The 14,296-nt window shown below is 45.4% G+C and overlaps 1 protein-coding gene across 2 annotated transcripts in view; it reads left to right on the top strand.

Moving 5' to 3' along the window:
• CFAP52 (cilia and flagella associated protein 52) overlaps window positions 1-14,296 on the top strand; it is a 40,898-nt gene that overhangs the window by 23,956 nt on the left and 2,646 nt on the right. For both annotated transcript variants that reach the window (XM_041772778.1, XM_041772779.1), the window contains 4 exons: window positions 4,707-4,855; window positions 6,979-7,124; window positions 9,688-9,839; window positions 12,499-12,601. In XM_041772778.1, coding sequence (XP_041628712.1) covers window positions 4,707-4,855; window positions 6,979-7,124; window positions 9,688-9,839; window positions 12,499-12,601 — 550 coding nt within the window. The remainder of the gene's footprint in view (window positions 1-4,706; window positions 4,856-6,978; window positions 7,125-9,687; window positions 9,840-12,498; window positions 12,602-14,296) is intronic.

Here is a 14,296-nt window from a genome sequence, read left to right on the forward strand (position 1 = left end):
TCGGGAACATTCCATGATCCCAAAAAGAAATCTATCCAGGGTTACTACCCATTCCTGCTTTGCTCTCTCCTCCATCTCCCTGCTGAGCTACGGAGAAAACTGAATGAAGAGGAAGAGCATGGGGTACACCAGCATCCCGCAAAGGACTGCGTTTTTCCTTTCCTTGTGGATTCAGTTAATGTACATTTTTTTCAGCTACTAGTCCTTCATGTGCCAAGGCATTAATCTATTGGGAAAAATGTCTAGATGAACCAAGCGACTTCTGCAACATTCTGCTATCACGTGCCTATTTGCCTATTGCATATGAGCTAATAATACATGTTAGAGACATGCACTGTAGCAAAAGAAACTATGTCTCTCTTCGTATTGTTTTAGGCCAGCCTTGGTCTTTTCATAGAATTTAATCCACTTGTGCTTATTTCTATCTAATGAGTTTATAGATGTTTTCTGTATAGTATGTTTCTTCTTTTTGTGTCTCCTTTTTTTTTTTTTAAAGATTTTATTTATTTATTCATGAGAGGCACAGAGTGAGAGGCAAAGACACAAGCAGAGGGAGAAGCAGGCTCCCCTGCAGGAGCCCAATGCAGGACTCAGTCCCAGGACCCCAGGATCATGACCTGAGCCCAAGGCAGATGTTCAACCATTGAGCCACCCTAGAGTCCCTGTGTCTCCTTTTCTTGTCTTGTGTTGTGTCATGATCATGTTTTGTGGTTGTACCTTCCCCTCCCTGACTTCACATGACTTGGAAACTATTCATGGTATTGTTTGTTATTTATCAATCTTTAAGTCATAAGTATGTGTATTTGATATAATAATTTATGATTATGATATTTCTAGTTCTTTCTAGATATTGCCTGTTAATTCATTGGTATCATAGTTTCCTTTACATTTTTTAAATATTTTATTTGTTTATTTGAGAGAGAGTGAGAGACAGAGATAGTGAGAGCATGAACAAGGAGGAAAGGGAGAAGCAAGCTTCCCACTGAGCAGGGAGCCTGACACTGGGCTCAATCCCAGGACCCTGGGATCCTGACTTGAGCTGAAGACAGACACTTAACCAACTGAGCCACCTGGGCGCCCCTAAATTTTTTATTTTTTTATTTTTTATATTTTTAAAGATTTTATTTATTTATTCATGAGAGAGAGAGAGAGAGGCAGAGACACAGGCAGAGGGAGAAGCAGGCTCCATGCAGGGAGCCTGACGTGGGACTCGATCCTGGGTCCCCAGGATCATGCCCTGGGCCGAAGGCAGGCACTAAACCGCAGAGCCACCAAGGAATCCTCCCCCCCTAAATTTTTTAAATTAAGATTTTATTTATTTATTTAAGAGAGAGAGCACAAGAAACCACAAGCTGGGTAAGGAGCAGAGAGAGAAGCAGACTCCTTGCTAAGCAGGGAGCCTGATACTGGGCTTGATCCCAGGACCCTGAGATCATGACCTGAGCTGGAGGCAGGTGCCTAACCTGCTGAGCCACCCAGGCACCCTAATATCATAGTTTCCTTTAATACTTTGAATATATTTTAAATGAGTTGCTTTGAAGTCTTTCCAACACCTTGATCTTTTGATTGCCTGTTCCCCAAATCATATTTTCCTATTTCTTTGCATATCTGCTTACTTTTCATTGAAAACTCAGCATGATAGATAATACATTGTACTAACTCTGAATTCCCTGGTGTTCTCTGAGGATTATTGGCCTGGACTCAACCTGCAAATTTTGTCCTTCTCACAGAATGTGGCAGCTGACATTCTTATGGCTTCCCACTGTAGCTTTCATATACAGGTTCTGGGTACTCCTGCATGCTTGCAGAACTTAGCATTCACCCAAGGATTTGTGCAGAGATGAAGCTCATCCTCCCCATGGTTTCCTTGCTTCTAGAGATTTCCTCTAAATTCTCAGCTGTTCTTAGGACCTCAGGCCCTGGCTTCTGATATTTTTAGCGCGTAAGGTCCAGCTTTCTGCCTTGCAAGCTGAACCCAGTTGATGAATGTATTCAGTTAAAAAGTCCAAAAAAAAAAAAAAAAAAAAAAAACCAACCAACCAAACAAACAAACAAAAAACCACCCGCTCAGATTGATCCCATGTAGCTCTGTCTTCAAACATATGATCCTAAAAAAAAAAAAAAAAAAAAAAATTCAATAGAATTTTTTTAAAAAGAAGAGTCCTCTCTGGTCTGTGTCTGCTTTTTCCTCCTCTTGGGTTTTCTCCCATGCACATAGACTTTAGCTGTCAGATGGGAATTTGGGCAATGTTTATAATTTGAATTTAGGTTTCACTCCAGTAGATCTCTTGCTGCCAGGATTTCCCCCTTTAAATTTTCCAGCCCTTGGGGTGCCTGGGTGGCTCAGTAGGTTAAGCATCTGCCTTTGGCTCAGGTCATGATCCCGGGGTCCTGGGATTGAGTCCCTACATCAGGCTCCCTGCTCAGTGGAGCGTCTGCTTCTCCCTCGCCCTCTGCCCCTCCCTCCCTGCTCATGTTCTCTCTCTCTCTCTGTCATATAAATAAGTAAAATCTTTTTTTAAAATAAATACATTTTCCAGCCCTTGACTCTGTTAACATGTCTTTAAACAGTTTACCTGGCACCGCTTTTCCGTGGCCCCCGCAGCTGTGGGAGTCAGGGGCATCCTTGGATTAGCCAGCAACACGGTCATGATTCTTAATCCTTCCCACTTGCACTTTTACAAGAACAACTGCTCCCTGGTTTCTGCTTACTTTTAAACGCTTTCAGCATCTTTAGGATTTTAGGTTCTCATTGTTGATCCTGTTTAGTGCTTCTGATTGCCATCTGCAGGAAGGTTTGTGTGACCACTTCGTGCCTACAACATCACGAGAGCTACCCTCTCCTCCTGATTTTGATACTTTGTGTTTCCCTCTGGTTCTGTCTGTCCACGGGTTTTATCTGGCTGGTTTCTCTTGATCCTCAATGTTTCTGGTCAATTTGATGGTAACTTGTTCCTGCTTCCCTGTATTTACCTCTACCTCTACCTCTACCCCTGTCTCTGGCATCTGCATCCGTCTCTTCATTTCACAGGATTTTAGGTGGGAGATACGTGGGCCCAGGGCGCCGTCTTGATCTGATCTGTTTTTTTTTTTTTTCCTGGAATTTAACCTTTCAGGTCCTAACTAGGGACAGTCTACTACTGGAAAAGTTCATGTCTGAACTAGATTCCTGAAGAAGTAGACCATCCGTCAAGGGTAAGGAGAGTTAGGAAAGTTCTCTAGGTGTGCTCAAATCCGTGATATTTGACTTTCATGAGGAGTCCACATGCCTCTTTAAAAGCTCACTTTCCTGGGACACCTGGGGGTTCTCAGGGGTTGAGCATCTGCCTTCAGCTCAAGGTGTGATCCCGGGGTCCTGGGATCGAGTTACGCATCAGGCTCCCTGCAGGGAGCCTGCTTCTCCATCTGCCTGTGTCTCTGCCTCTCTCTGTGTCTCTCATGAATAAATAAAGTCTTTAAAAAAATAAAAATAAATAAAAGCTCACTTTCCCCACAGGAGGGGGTCCTTCACTGAAGGCAGTGTCTTATATAAAGCCTCTCTTATTTTAAATAAATATTATCCTCTAAAGTTGGCTTGATTTGCTCTGTGTTACTTAGGACTGTCTGGCAAGCAGCTGCATCTCCTCATCCTATTCCAGCCCACATTTTTTCTAGGTAACTAGTCCAGCATTATAATTATTTCTCTTTGAGCCCCAAAGCTAAATCTATGGAAAAAGATCCATTTATTTTTCTATTAATTCCAAAGAGAGATGGTCTTAAAATATGAGCTCTTGTCCTGAATGAGCCTTTGATGAAATGTAGACATTTCTTGAGAAGCACTTACATCTAAAAGTTAGTTCAACCTCCACAGAGACTGTAGCTATAAATTCATATTTATTAAGCAGCTGGGCTTTATTATACTCGAGTATTACTCCTTTTTCTTATCCAAATTGAAATAGTCTGTAGTTTTTGATGTAATGGTATTTTTCACTTTATTTACAAGTTGTCTTTTTAAAAAGCAGGGGGTACCCGGGTGGCTCAGTCAGTTAAGTGTCGTACTTCAGCTCAGGTCATGATCTTGGGGTCCTGGGATTGAGCCCTGCATTAGGCTCCCTGCTCAGTGAAGAATCTGCTTCTCCCTCTCCCTCTGCTTCTCCCCCTGCTAGTGCTCTTTCTTTCTTTCTCTCTCTCTCTCTTAAATAAATAAATAAAATCGTTTAAAAAAAATAGACCCATTACTCTGGGCTTCGCTTCCTTGTCCAGAAGCTCATATTCTCTCACAACCAAGCAAAGTACTGCTCCAGGTTATCTGCAAACATAAACTCTAGCACCTGTGTCTTTTTTCTCTTTGAAATTATGATGACTATTGTCAGGAAGAGTTTGTTTAGTGTCTCTTAATATCAACATCTCACAGACCTATTTGATCTCCAGTCAACCAGGACACTTAAAGACTTTGAAATTGGCATTTCCCTCCTGAGCACCTTTGTCTCAACCTGTCTCCTCCGGGCAAAGGGCTGCAAGAGATGATCCACAGATGACTTGTGGGCGTTGAATGCCATCTTACACAAGGTTTCTGTAAGGCCATCAGGCTTTGAGATACTTGATGCTACAAGACACCATTCTCGATGTCCCGGTGCGGTAACATCTGAGAGTCAAGTGTGCACCTAAGAATCAGTGTGCGTCTTGTGTGGCTGCACCTCTTTATTCTTACGGTGGCTCCTTTGCAGTGGCACCGCCGAGCTGTTTGCCACCTGTGCCAAGAAAGACATCCGAGTGTGGCACACGCTGTCCAACAGGGAGCTGCTGCGGATCACTGTGCCCAACATGACCTGCCACGGCATCGATTTCATGAGAGATGGCAAGAGCATCATCTCGGGTAATGTTGACATCCTTGGGCTTTGCAGTGGGCTCGGGCGGTGGCTTTGGACCTTTGTTCCTTCTACTGGCCTCTCCATATGGACAACCTGGAGTGGCCTCCCGCTGCTTCCAGTCCAGCCTCTCTGTGGAGTTCCCTTCCAGCTGGGAGACTTTCTGAGTTCAGAAGGACCAGAAAGCAATTTCTCTGCCCCCGACATTGCTGCGTATAGTGTGTGGCTTTTTCTTTCATAAGAGAATTTAGTCATTCTATTACCAGATGGATTTTGAAGCCTTGGTGAGTTCAGGGCACCTATGTGTTAGAACCCTTTCGGTTGTTTAAACTATATTATGCCTCAAAGAGAATTCACTTTTAACTCAATTGATCCTCTCACAGCAAAGTATTTTAACGTAAATCATAGACACCATTATATTCCACCTCCAAATACTTTAGTTTGCATTGCTAAAAGTAATATTTTCCTACAAAATAATATTTCTTTTTAAAATTTATTTTATTATTTTTAGTTTATTTTTTAAAAGATTTTATTTATTTATTCATGAGAGACACACACAGAGAGAGATAGAGAGAGAGAGAGAGGCAGAGACACAGGCAGAGGGAGGAGCAGGCCCCATGCAGGGAGCCCGATATGGAATCGATTCCAGGACTCCAGGATCACACCCTGGACCAAAGGCAGGCACTAAACCACTGAGCCACCCAGGGATCCCCAAAATAATAATTTCTTAATATCATCTTATGTTTGGGGCACCTGGCGAGCATCTGCCTTCAGCTCAGGGCATGGTCCTGGGGTCCTGGGATTTATATATAAATATATATCATCTTATGTTCAACTCATATGCAAATTTCCCCAGTGGTCAAAAAGTGAATTCACTTGTTCACATCAGGGAAAAGTCAAGTGGATCTCTCTTTCTTAAAAAAAACTTTATTTATTTGAGAGAGAGAGAGTGCAGGCAAGCACCAGCAAGGGGAGGGGCAGAGGGAGAAGCAGATTCTGTGTTGAGCAGGGAGCCTGACACAGGGCTTGATCCCAGGACCCCAAGATCATGACCTGAGCCGAAGTCAAGACGCTTGACCTACTGAACCACCGAGGCACCCCTCAAGTGGATCTTAGGTGCAGCTGTTGAAATGGTGATATCAGTAGCTCATCTCACCTCCTCTTTCCCTGGCTCTGTCTCCTCCCCATTGGCTTCTCCTTTGGTCATGTCTTCACACACAGTGGCCACCAGGAGCTCTTGGCTTTCGGCATTTGCCTCACCACAGATGGCGCTCACCACAGAGCACTTATCTCCACTCTTGTCCCAGCCATCACCATCCCTTAGATCTCTTCTAGTGGCTTCCTACCAGGTCTCCCTGCCTCTATTCATGCCACTTCTAGGTTCACTGCTAGGTCCCTGAAGGGGTGTACCCAGACCCTGCATAGATAATTGATTGAAGGGAGCAAGAGTCTGAGGCCAGGGAGGAAGCTGTTACAATCCCCCAGGAGAGAGATGCTGGTGGCTTAGTTGAGGGTAGGCCCAGTGGAGGGAGGGATTGGGAAGTGGGCAAATTCGGGATGTTTTTTAACTGTAGAATTTATAGGGCTTGTTTATTGATTGGAAGTTGGGTTGAGCTGGGTGGAGTTGGGTGGTTGGAATAGAGAAGAATCAAGGATGACTCTGAAGTTCTTGGCTTAGACAACTAGATGGATGATGGCAACTTTTATTGAGATGGGGAAGATGGCAGGAGTCAGGGAAGGAGCATCAGGTTTAAAATAGAGGGAGGGGTAAGAAACCAACATGTGTTTAGAGATGTTAAATTCTCTACCCAGATGCAACCAATATCAGCTAGCTGGTTGAATGCACAAGTTTTGCAACCCACAGGAGCAGTGGGAGCTGGCCTCCTTCCTTCCTCCCCACCCCAAACGTTTTCTCCTGGGGTTGGGTGCACCTACAGGCAGGTGTGGCCAATTTGGGGAGTCAGGGGCAAGAGGGATATGATTCCTGGCATTTGGGGGGGACTGGCCACCTTCCCCCATCACCACCACTGCTCCCCAGTCCCGACTCCTTTATGATTGAGGAGAGCCAGAGTCGGCACCAAGACTAGGGGCCTACTGATCCTGCCTCTCTCTTGTCTCCCTTCCACACCAGCATGGGACGATGGTAGGATCCGGGCCTTCGCCCCAGAGACGGGCCGGCTGATGTATGTCATCAACAATGCCCACAGGATCGGAGTGACAGCTATCGCTACCACCAGTGACTGTAAACGGGTCATCAGCGGCGGTGGGGAAGGGGAGGTATTGTTCTTGAAGGCAGAATCTTTTTTTTTTTTTTTTTTTTGGCAATAGCCCCTAGTTTAGAGCAACTGCCTTACAGGAAGCTACTTACTTGTGTGTGTGTGTGTGTGTGTTTAACCTATATTAGGAGTCAGGCAGAACCAAAGTAGGATTTTGAAGAAACCCTAAAATATATTGTAAATTAAAACTCTAATAACACAAACACACAGATAGATATACCTGTTCGGTTCAGATATACCTTGAAAGAACATTCAAGATACAGACATGAAAGCATTCTATACAGAATCGGGCTATGAATCAGGTGAGCATTTTGCCAGAGTTTTGGATTTGTTTGTTCTTCTCCTTCAAAGACTATAGTTACATAAATTGTCTCCATCATATCTTTTAAAAGCAATGCTATTTTTAGACTCAATTCTTTCATCTACCCAGATATGTGACCATTATTTCAGAATCGTCACACTTGACCTTCGCTCCCATCATTGGCAGGAGCCTGAAACATCTTCCATTCACACATTGTTCTCACTGCCTCCCCCAGACACCACCACTCCCCACCTCGGCTTTCTCTGCATCCCCCACCCAAGGCTGCCTTTCTCAAGAGAGGACATCTTCTTTTCCTTTCTTATCTTCATGCAATTATAGGAATAACTTATCAGAGTGGAGAAGGATCTAGCATCTTCATGAGGCCTTTAGCAGAGTTGAGGGCCAAGCAGGTTCTAGGCTGAGTGTTTGGGCTCCAGGAGTCAGACTGGCCACAAATTTTGCTTCCGCCACTTTCCAGCTGTGTGACCTGGGGCAAGCTCTTCAACCTCTCTGCACTTCCATTTCTTCTATATAAATGGAAAATAAAAAATCAAGACTCTGATTAGTAAGATGTCTTGCGATGGTTTGTACCAAGTCTTCAAAATCTGATGTGCATTTTGCATTCAGAGCACATCTCCACGTGGACTAGCCACGTGACAGGTGCTCCATAGACCCTTCTAGCCTCGGACCCTCCCCTGCTCTCTGCCTACCACCCCCTCGAGGGCTTTGATCCCTTCCCTTAGCTCTTCAGTCATGCTGTTGTCAACACCCTCAGCATCCTTGCTAGCTCCCTCAGCCTTTTGGGGCATCTGCCCTGCCCCTGCCCAAACTTGGCTTGGACCAGATCATCTGCTTCTAGGGGACTGAGCCCCAGTTGATGAGAGCTGCTGTAAGAAATCAGACATTACAAATTCATTGCCCTTGGCAGTCTTTTCAGAACACCACATCAGCTCTTCCTCCCATTCCTCACTCAGCTATTATGGACCTTCCTTCCAAAAGACATTCATTGTTAAGTGCTGGAGACCAGGGCTGCTGTCAGCAGGTGTGCACGGGTATGAATTCAGCAGTTCCCGAAGTACTCAAGTATTTCCATTTTCATTGGTAAATGACCTTGCCTGAGTTGCAAAGACCCCAGTCCCACCACTTTACCCCCTCTCCCTTTACCCCTGCAAACATACCCTAAACCCCCTGCAGTCCCACAGCTTAAAGGCTAATGCCCAGAACATCCAAAGCTCCAGGCCTGGGTGCTGTTTGGCTGCTGCCCATATCGTATGAGTTAGAAAATTTGAGTATTACTCTTGCTAAAGACTGAATGTATGCCTCCACACATAGTGGCTTACAAGATTAGAGAATTATTCAGACACAGCTCATTTGGGAGAACTTCATGCTTCCCCATCTTCCTTACTAAGGAAACGTCTTAGGATGTTTTTCTTACTTTGCTTATGGCTACTTTCCCCTTTCAGGTACAAATAAGTTAGCCCATTTATCCTAACCCTAGTTTCTAGGGTGTTGATACTATTCTTGTATTCTTGTATTGTCTTATGTTACTCAAGCAAGATAATCTCTGCTCTTCATACCTTCCACAAGTCCAACATGCTCGATATGAGAAAGTGTAAGCATCTGACTACATTATTATGCTTTCTGGTACGGTTGTGACAGAATGTTTATCTATTACAGGACCATACAATGACTTCCCTTTTACGTACCCCTTTTATTACAGTTAGGGCATCATATTGACCATTTTTGAAATTTTGTGGGTAGAACCAATGACCTATGAATTTCACTTCACGATAGCAGGGGGTTGGCAGTCAGAATATACTTATTGTAGAAAGCAGGTACTGGCTTTGATAAGGTTGGGAACCATCGATTGAAAACCATTAAGCCCGAGCAGCTGATGTGAAGTTTAAATATGGCTCTGGGCACCCAAGAGCTTTCCTGATGGCACCAGAAGTCTGAGAGTGATGCTCAGCAGAACTGAGCAGATGTCTGCTTTAGCAAGCAGCAGGTGTCTGATAAATTTCTCAGCCTTATAAGTAGATGTAGGTGTAGGATTATTGGTAGCATTTTCCTGGCTCCATGGAAGGATATTCCTGCTCTGCAGCTTTTCATTCCCGCCCCACTCAACGGAGACGAGAACTGCAAATTTAAAATAAGTTGAGTACAGTAGAGCTGAAAAAGCATATAAATATGGGAAAAAATGTATATATTTTAACCCCTTCAAGTCCCAAGTTTGTGTTGAAAGCCTGTGCTTTGTGGCTTCCAGGTGAGGGTGTGGCAGATAGGCTGCCAGACCCAGAAGCTGGAAGAGGCCCTGAAAGAGCACAAATCCTCCGTGTCTTGCATTAGGGTGAAGAAGAACAATGAGGAATGTGTCACTGCCAGCACGGATGGCACTTGCATCATTTGGGACCTGGTGTAGGTACCCGTGGTGGGGAGGACAACATGATACACACCCAGGAATCCCAGCATTTTTATGGAACTTGAGAGAAGATTCAAACAAAGACTAGAAATCTTTAAGGCAACGATCAGGGGATGTCCATCTGAAGCCACTCCTCTGATGTTTACGGGTTTGTTCAGGGTTTACGGGTGCTGGTAGAAGGGATACAGTTTCCCGGAAGGGCTGGATTTTAGAAGATTCTGGACGCACGGGCAAATAGCTTTCCGGTCACACACTGCGAAGCATGATTGAACTTATATGAATGCAATCCTAAGAATTCCCCCCCACCCCGCAAAAAGGGAGAGGGAAGTAACGTCATAGGCAGTTCCTATTGTTGTGCCATGCAGTGTGACCAAGACCAGAGTGAGCTCTGCAGAGTGAGCCATGCAGGGTGGAAGTGGAGGACTGGTGTGACTTTAAATTTTTTTTTTTTAATTTTTATTTATTTATAATAGGCGCACAGTGAGAGAGAGAGAGAGAGGCAGAGACACAGGCAGAGGGAGAAGCAGGCTCCATGCACCGGGAGCCTGACGTGGGATTCGATCCCGGGTCTCCAGGATCGCGCCCTGGGCCAAAGGCAGGCGCTAAACCGCTGCACCACCCAGGGATCCCTGGTGTGACTTTATTGTTGGGAGTCCACAAAAGGTTTTCAGGGGTGATTTTTTTTTTTTTTTTACTATAAGCATTTTAGCTGTGTGTATTTATTTATTTTAAAAATATTCATTTTTTTTACCATAAGCATTTTAGCTGTGTTTATTGATTTTACTTTTTAAGATTTTATTTATTTATTCCTGAGAGACACAGAGAGAGGCAGAGAGTCAGGCAGAGGGAGAAGCAGGCTCCATGCAGGGAGCCCGATGCGGGACTGGATCCCAGGACCCCAGGATCACGGCCTGAGCCGAAGGAAGACACTCAACCACTGAGCTGCCCAGGCGCCCCAGCTGTGTTTTTTAATTTAGAATTAGGCCCTATTCCCCTAACTCCCTCCTCCCCTGGCAACCTCTCTTATCACTCCTAAGATGCCTTGCCTCTGCACATAACTGCCTTAGAAAGACTCAGATAAGTGTAGAAGCAGGAGAAAAAAGATCTAAATATAGGAATGGATATAGGTACTACAGGAGAATAAGGAACTTTCTAGACTGGAGAGAAGAGAATGGGAATTAATGCAAATGCAGAACACTTTTTATTTAATACACTAAAAACAAAAACGAAAGAAACCTGCCTCCTGGTCCTGCGTGTCTCTCACTTTGATGTGCCTCCCCATGGACCACCTGGGGATCTGGTTAACATGTAGATTTGTATTCAGTAGGTCCAGAGGGGCTCCTGAGATTCTGCATTTCTAACCAGCTCCAAAGGGATGCCCCTGGTTCAAGGACCACACTTGCGGGAGGTCTTAGCCTACACCTGAACTCCCCTTTGGTAACACACAGAACTAGAAGGTAGGGCGTCTCTCTCTCTCTCTCTTTTTCTTTAAAGATTTTATTTATTTATTCTTGGGAGACACAGAGAGAGAGAGGCAGAGACACAGGCAGAGGGAGAAGCAGGCTCCCTGTGGGGAGCCCGATGTGGGACTCGATCCCAGGACCCCGGGATCATGCCCTGAGCCAAAGGCAGGCGCTCAACTGCTAAACCCCCCAGGCGTCCCAGGTAGGGCGTCTCTAAAGTGATATCCATGGGTTGTTTGTGATCACCAAAAATCCCTGAAGCCTGCCTGCTGCATTGCAGGATTATCTGGCTAATTTGTGCTAAAATCTTTAAAAAGTGGCCAGCCCAGATGCCAGGTTTGAAAACTGCCATATTGAGAAGAAACCATGCAGAAGGTGCATGTTTTCAGCCTGTGGAGACTGGCCTGTGAGATGGCCACCCATTTCCCGAGGGGGAGAAGCCATATATGTACATATTTGTTAGCATGGTAGCTACCACAGTGGTTTTCAAACCGTCATGCACATGAGAATCAGCTGGGATGCTGATGAAAAGCGCCCATCTGTGGGCCTCATCCCCACCTGCTAGATCCAAATCCTTAAAGGTGAAGCTCAATAATATCGATTTTTAAAAAGCCATCCCCAGGACACCTAGGTGGCTCAGTCAGTTAAGGGGGTGCCTTCAGCTTAGGTCATGATCCCGGGGTCCTGGGATCAAGCCCCTCATCGGGCTCCCTGCTCAGCGGGGAGCCTGCTTCTTCCTCTGCCCTTCACCCCGCTCATGCTCACTCTCTCACTCTCAAAATCTTTAAAAAAATGTCTAAAGAAAGATAATAAAAATAAAAACCTATCCCCACACTGTGTCACTCAGATGGTAGGAACCTTTACTTCCACATGGTGGCCTCAAGAATAAGGTGGCTTGTGTGGAAGGCAGCAGGGTAACTCTGAACTCAGCCCCTCCCACTCCACTCTTGCTGGAACTTGAGGCTTCCCCTGCAGTTCCGTGCTTTGTCTTTGGAAAAGGGCCCGACCGGTGTCTTCTGAGTGCCCCACAGGTGTGCTGAGGAGATGCCAAAGTGGAGCCTGCAGAGGAGCAGGAAGTCTGTCTGGGATAGATAAACCAAAGCAACTCCTGCTTGCACCAAATCCACTTTGAACAATACATCTCCTAGGGAAGAGCAAGTCAAGCCTCAGGGCTTTTGTGTCTCAATTTCAGACGTCTCCGGAGGAATCAGATGATACTGGCAAATACCTTATTCCAGTGTGTTTGTTACCACCCGGAAGAGTTCCAGATCATCACCAGCGGGACAGACAGAAAGGTAAACACTCCCAGCAGGAGTCAGGGCCCTTCTGGTGCAGGGCAGACAGCAGTGAGGTGCTGTGGCTGAGGGAGCAGCTCTGGGGTTGAGCCCTAGTTCAGAGCACAGTCTTGCTGGGGACCAGCTGCTCCGCTTTGCAAATGCTACATCACCTTTTGGTGTCTTTGCTTCCTTGTCTATAAAGGGCTGATCTCACAGAGTTGCCGTGAGCGCTAAAGTCATGCTCCTGTGTAATGCCGATGGCGGGGAACCTGGCCCATAGTAGCTACACGCTAAGTACTGGTTTTCATTATTAGGGCATTTCTGAGCCTAGAACCAGATTGCCCAAACCAGCTGTCCCCTTGACTACACTCAAGTGGAATGACATGCTCTTCTCTACTTCACCAACTTATAACAAATCTCCTTAGCTGAGGAGTCCCTGGCCTTGGGTGAAGATTGGTTCCTCTTTTGGGGGGAACCCTTCCTTTTGGAGCAAGCAAAAGGCTTCAGGAGAGAGGCACATGGAAGGGCAAGGATGCCGGGGTGTCAGCTACCCTCCTGGCCACATCAGACCAGCCAGGACTCAGTCCAGTTATCTGCGCATCCAATTAATGGATTTGGATTCCTCTAATTCAGACTTGGAGATGACTTTGAGATCATCAAAGAAGAGATTGTATATTTATCTTTCCACCAGCTACAGAAAAAGTAAAGTTGAAAGTATAAAAATATTGTAGGAGAAATACTAGAGGTACCTCTCTCTGCTCCCCCAACACCAAAGATAGAATCTAGGAAGAGGGGGCAGGGAGCTCCTGGGGGGCTCAGTCAGTGAAGCATCAGCCCTTAGCTCAGGTCATGATCCTAGGGTTCTGGGATCGAGTCCCATGTCTGGTTCCCTGCTCAGCAGGAAGCCTGCTTCTCCCTCTTCCTTGGCATATCCCCACCCCACTCATGCTTGCTTGCTCTCTGTCAAATAAATAAAATCTTAAAAAAAAAAAAAAGAAAAGAAAATAGGGTCACCTGGGTGGCTTAGCGTCTGCCTTTGGCTCAAGTCATGATCCCCAGGGTCTTGGGATCGAGCCCCACGTCAGGCTCCCTCTGGCCCTCCCGCTGCTTGTGCTTTCACAAATGAATATAAATAAATAAATAAATAAATAAATAAATAAATAAATAAATAAATAAATAAATAATCTAGGAATGGGTCTTTCCCTGTTTAAGCTGCCAAGGTGATTGGGAACTACTGTCTGAAGATACTTTGTCATAAAAACCTAAGAAATGCCACCTGTGTGGGCCAGGGTTTGCCTGACACAGAATGTTTAGGGGGAGCACCCAGAGTTCTGCTTGGTTCTAGTTCCTGTAGGTTGGCCTTGGTACTTCCTTTGGGTCTTGTATGCCCAAACTGGCTTTCATCTGCCCACTCCTCAAACCCATTTCACTTCTGGCTTAAGCAGGCTTCCTCTTGGAAGGGGGGCAGAAAGGATATTAGAAGTTAATCATGATGTCACCATAAATGCTATTATACGTGGTTCATAAAGTTTCCAGATTTGTGTCATGTTTCCCCACATTCCAGAGAATGGGATGGTTTATGAGTTTAGGAGACTTGAAACAGGCTACTGTCCTCATCTGAGAATTGTCACCAGAATATTCAAAGCATAAATCATACATCGGTACAGCCACCATGAGGCCTGGGGACAGGACAGTGTCCCTGCTGTCAGGGAG

This window comes from Vulpes lagopus, chromosome 10 (assembly GCF_018345385.1).
Source record: "Vulpes lagopus strain Blue_001 chromosome 10, ASM1834538v1, whole genome shotgun sequence".
NCBI classification, from domain to species: Eukaryota; Metazoa; Chordata; class Mammalia; order Carnivora; family Canidae; genus Vulpes; species Vulpes lagopus.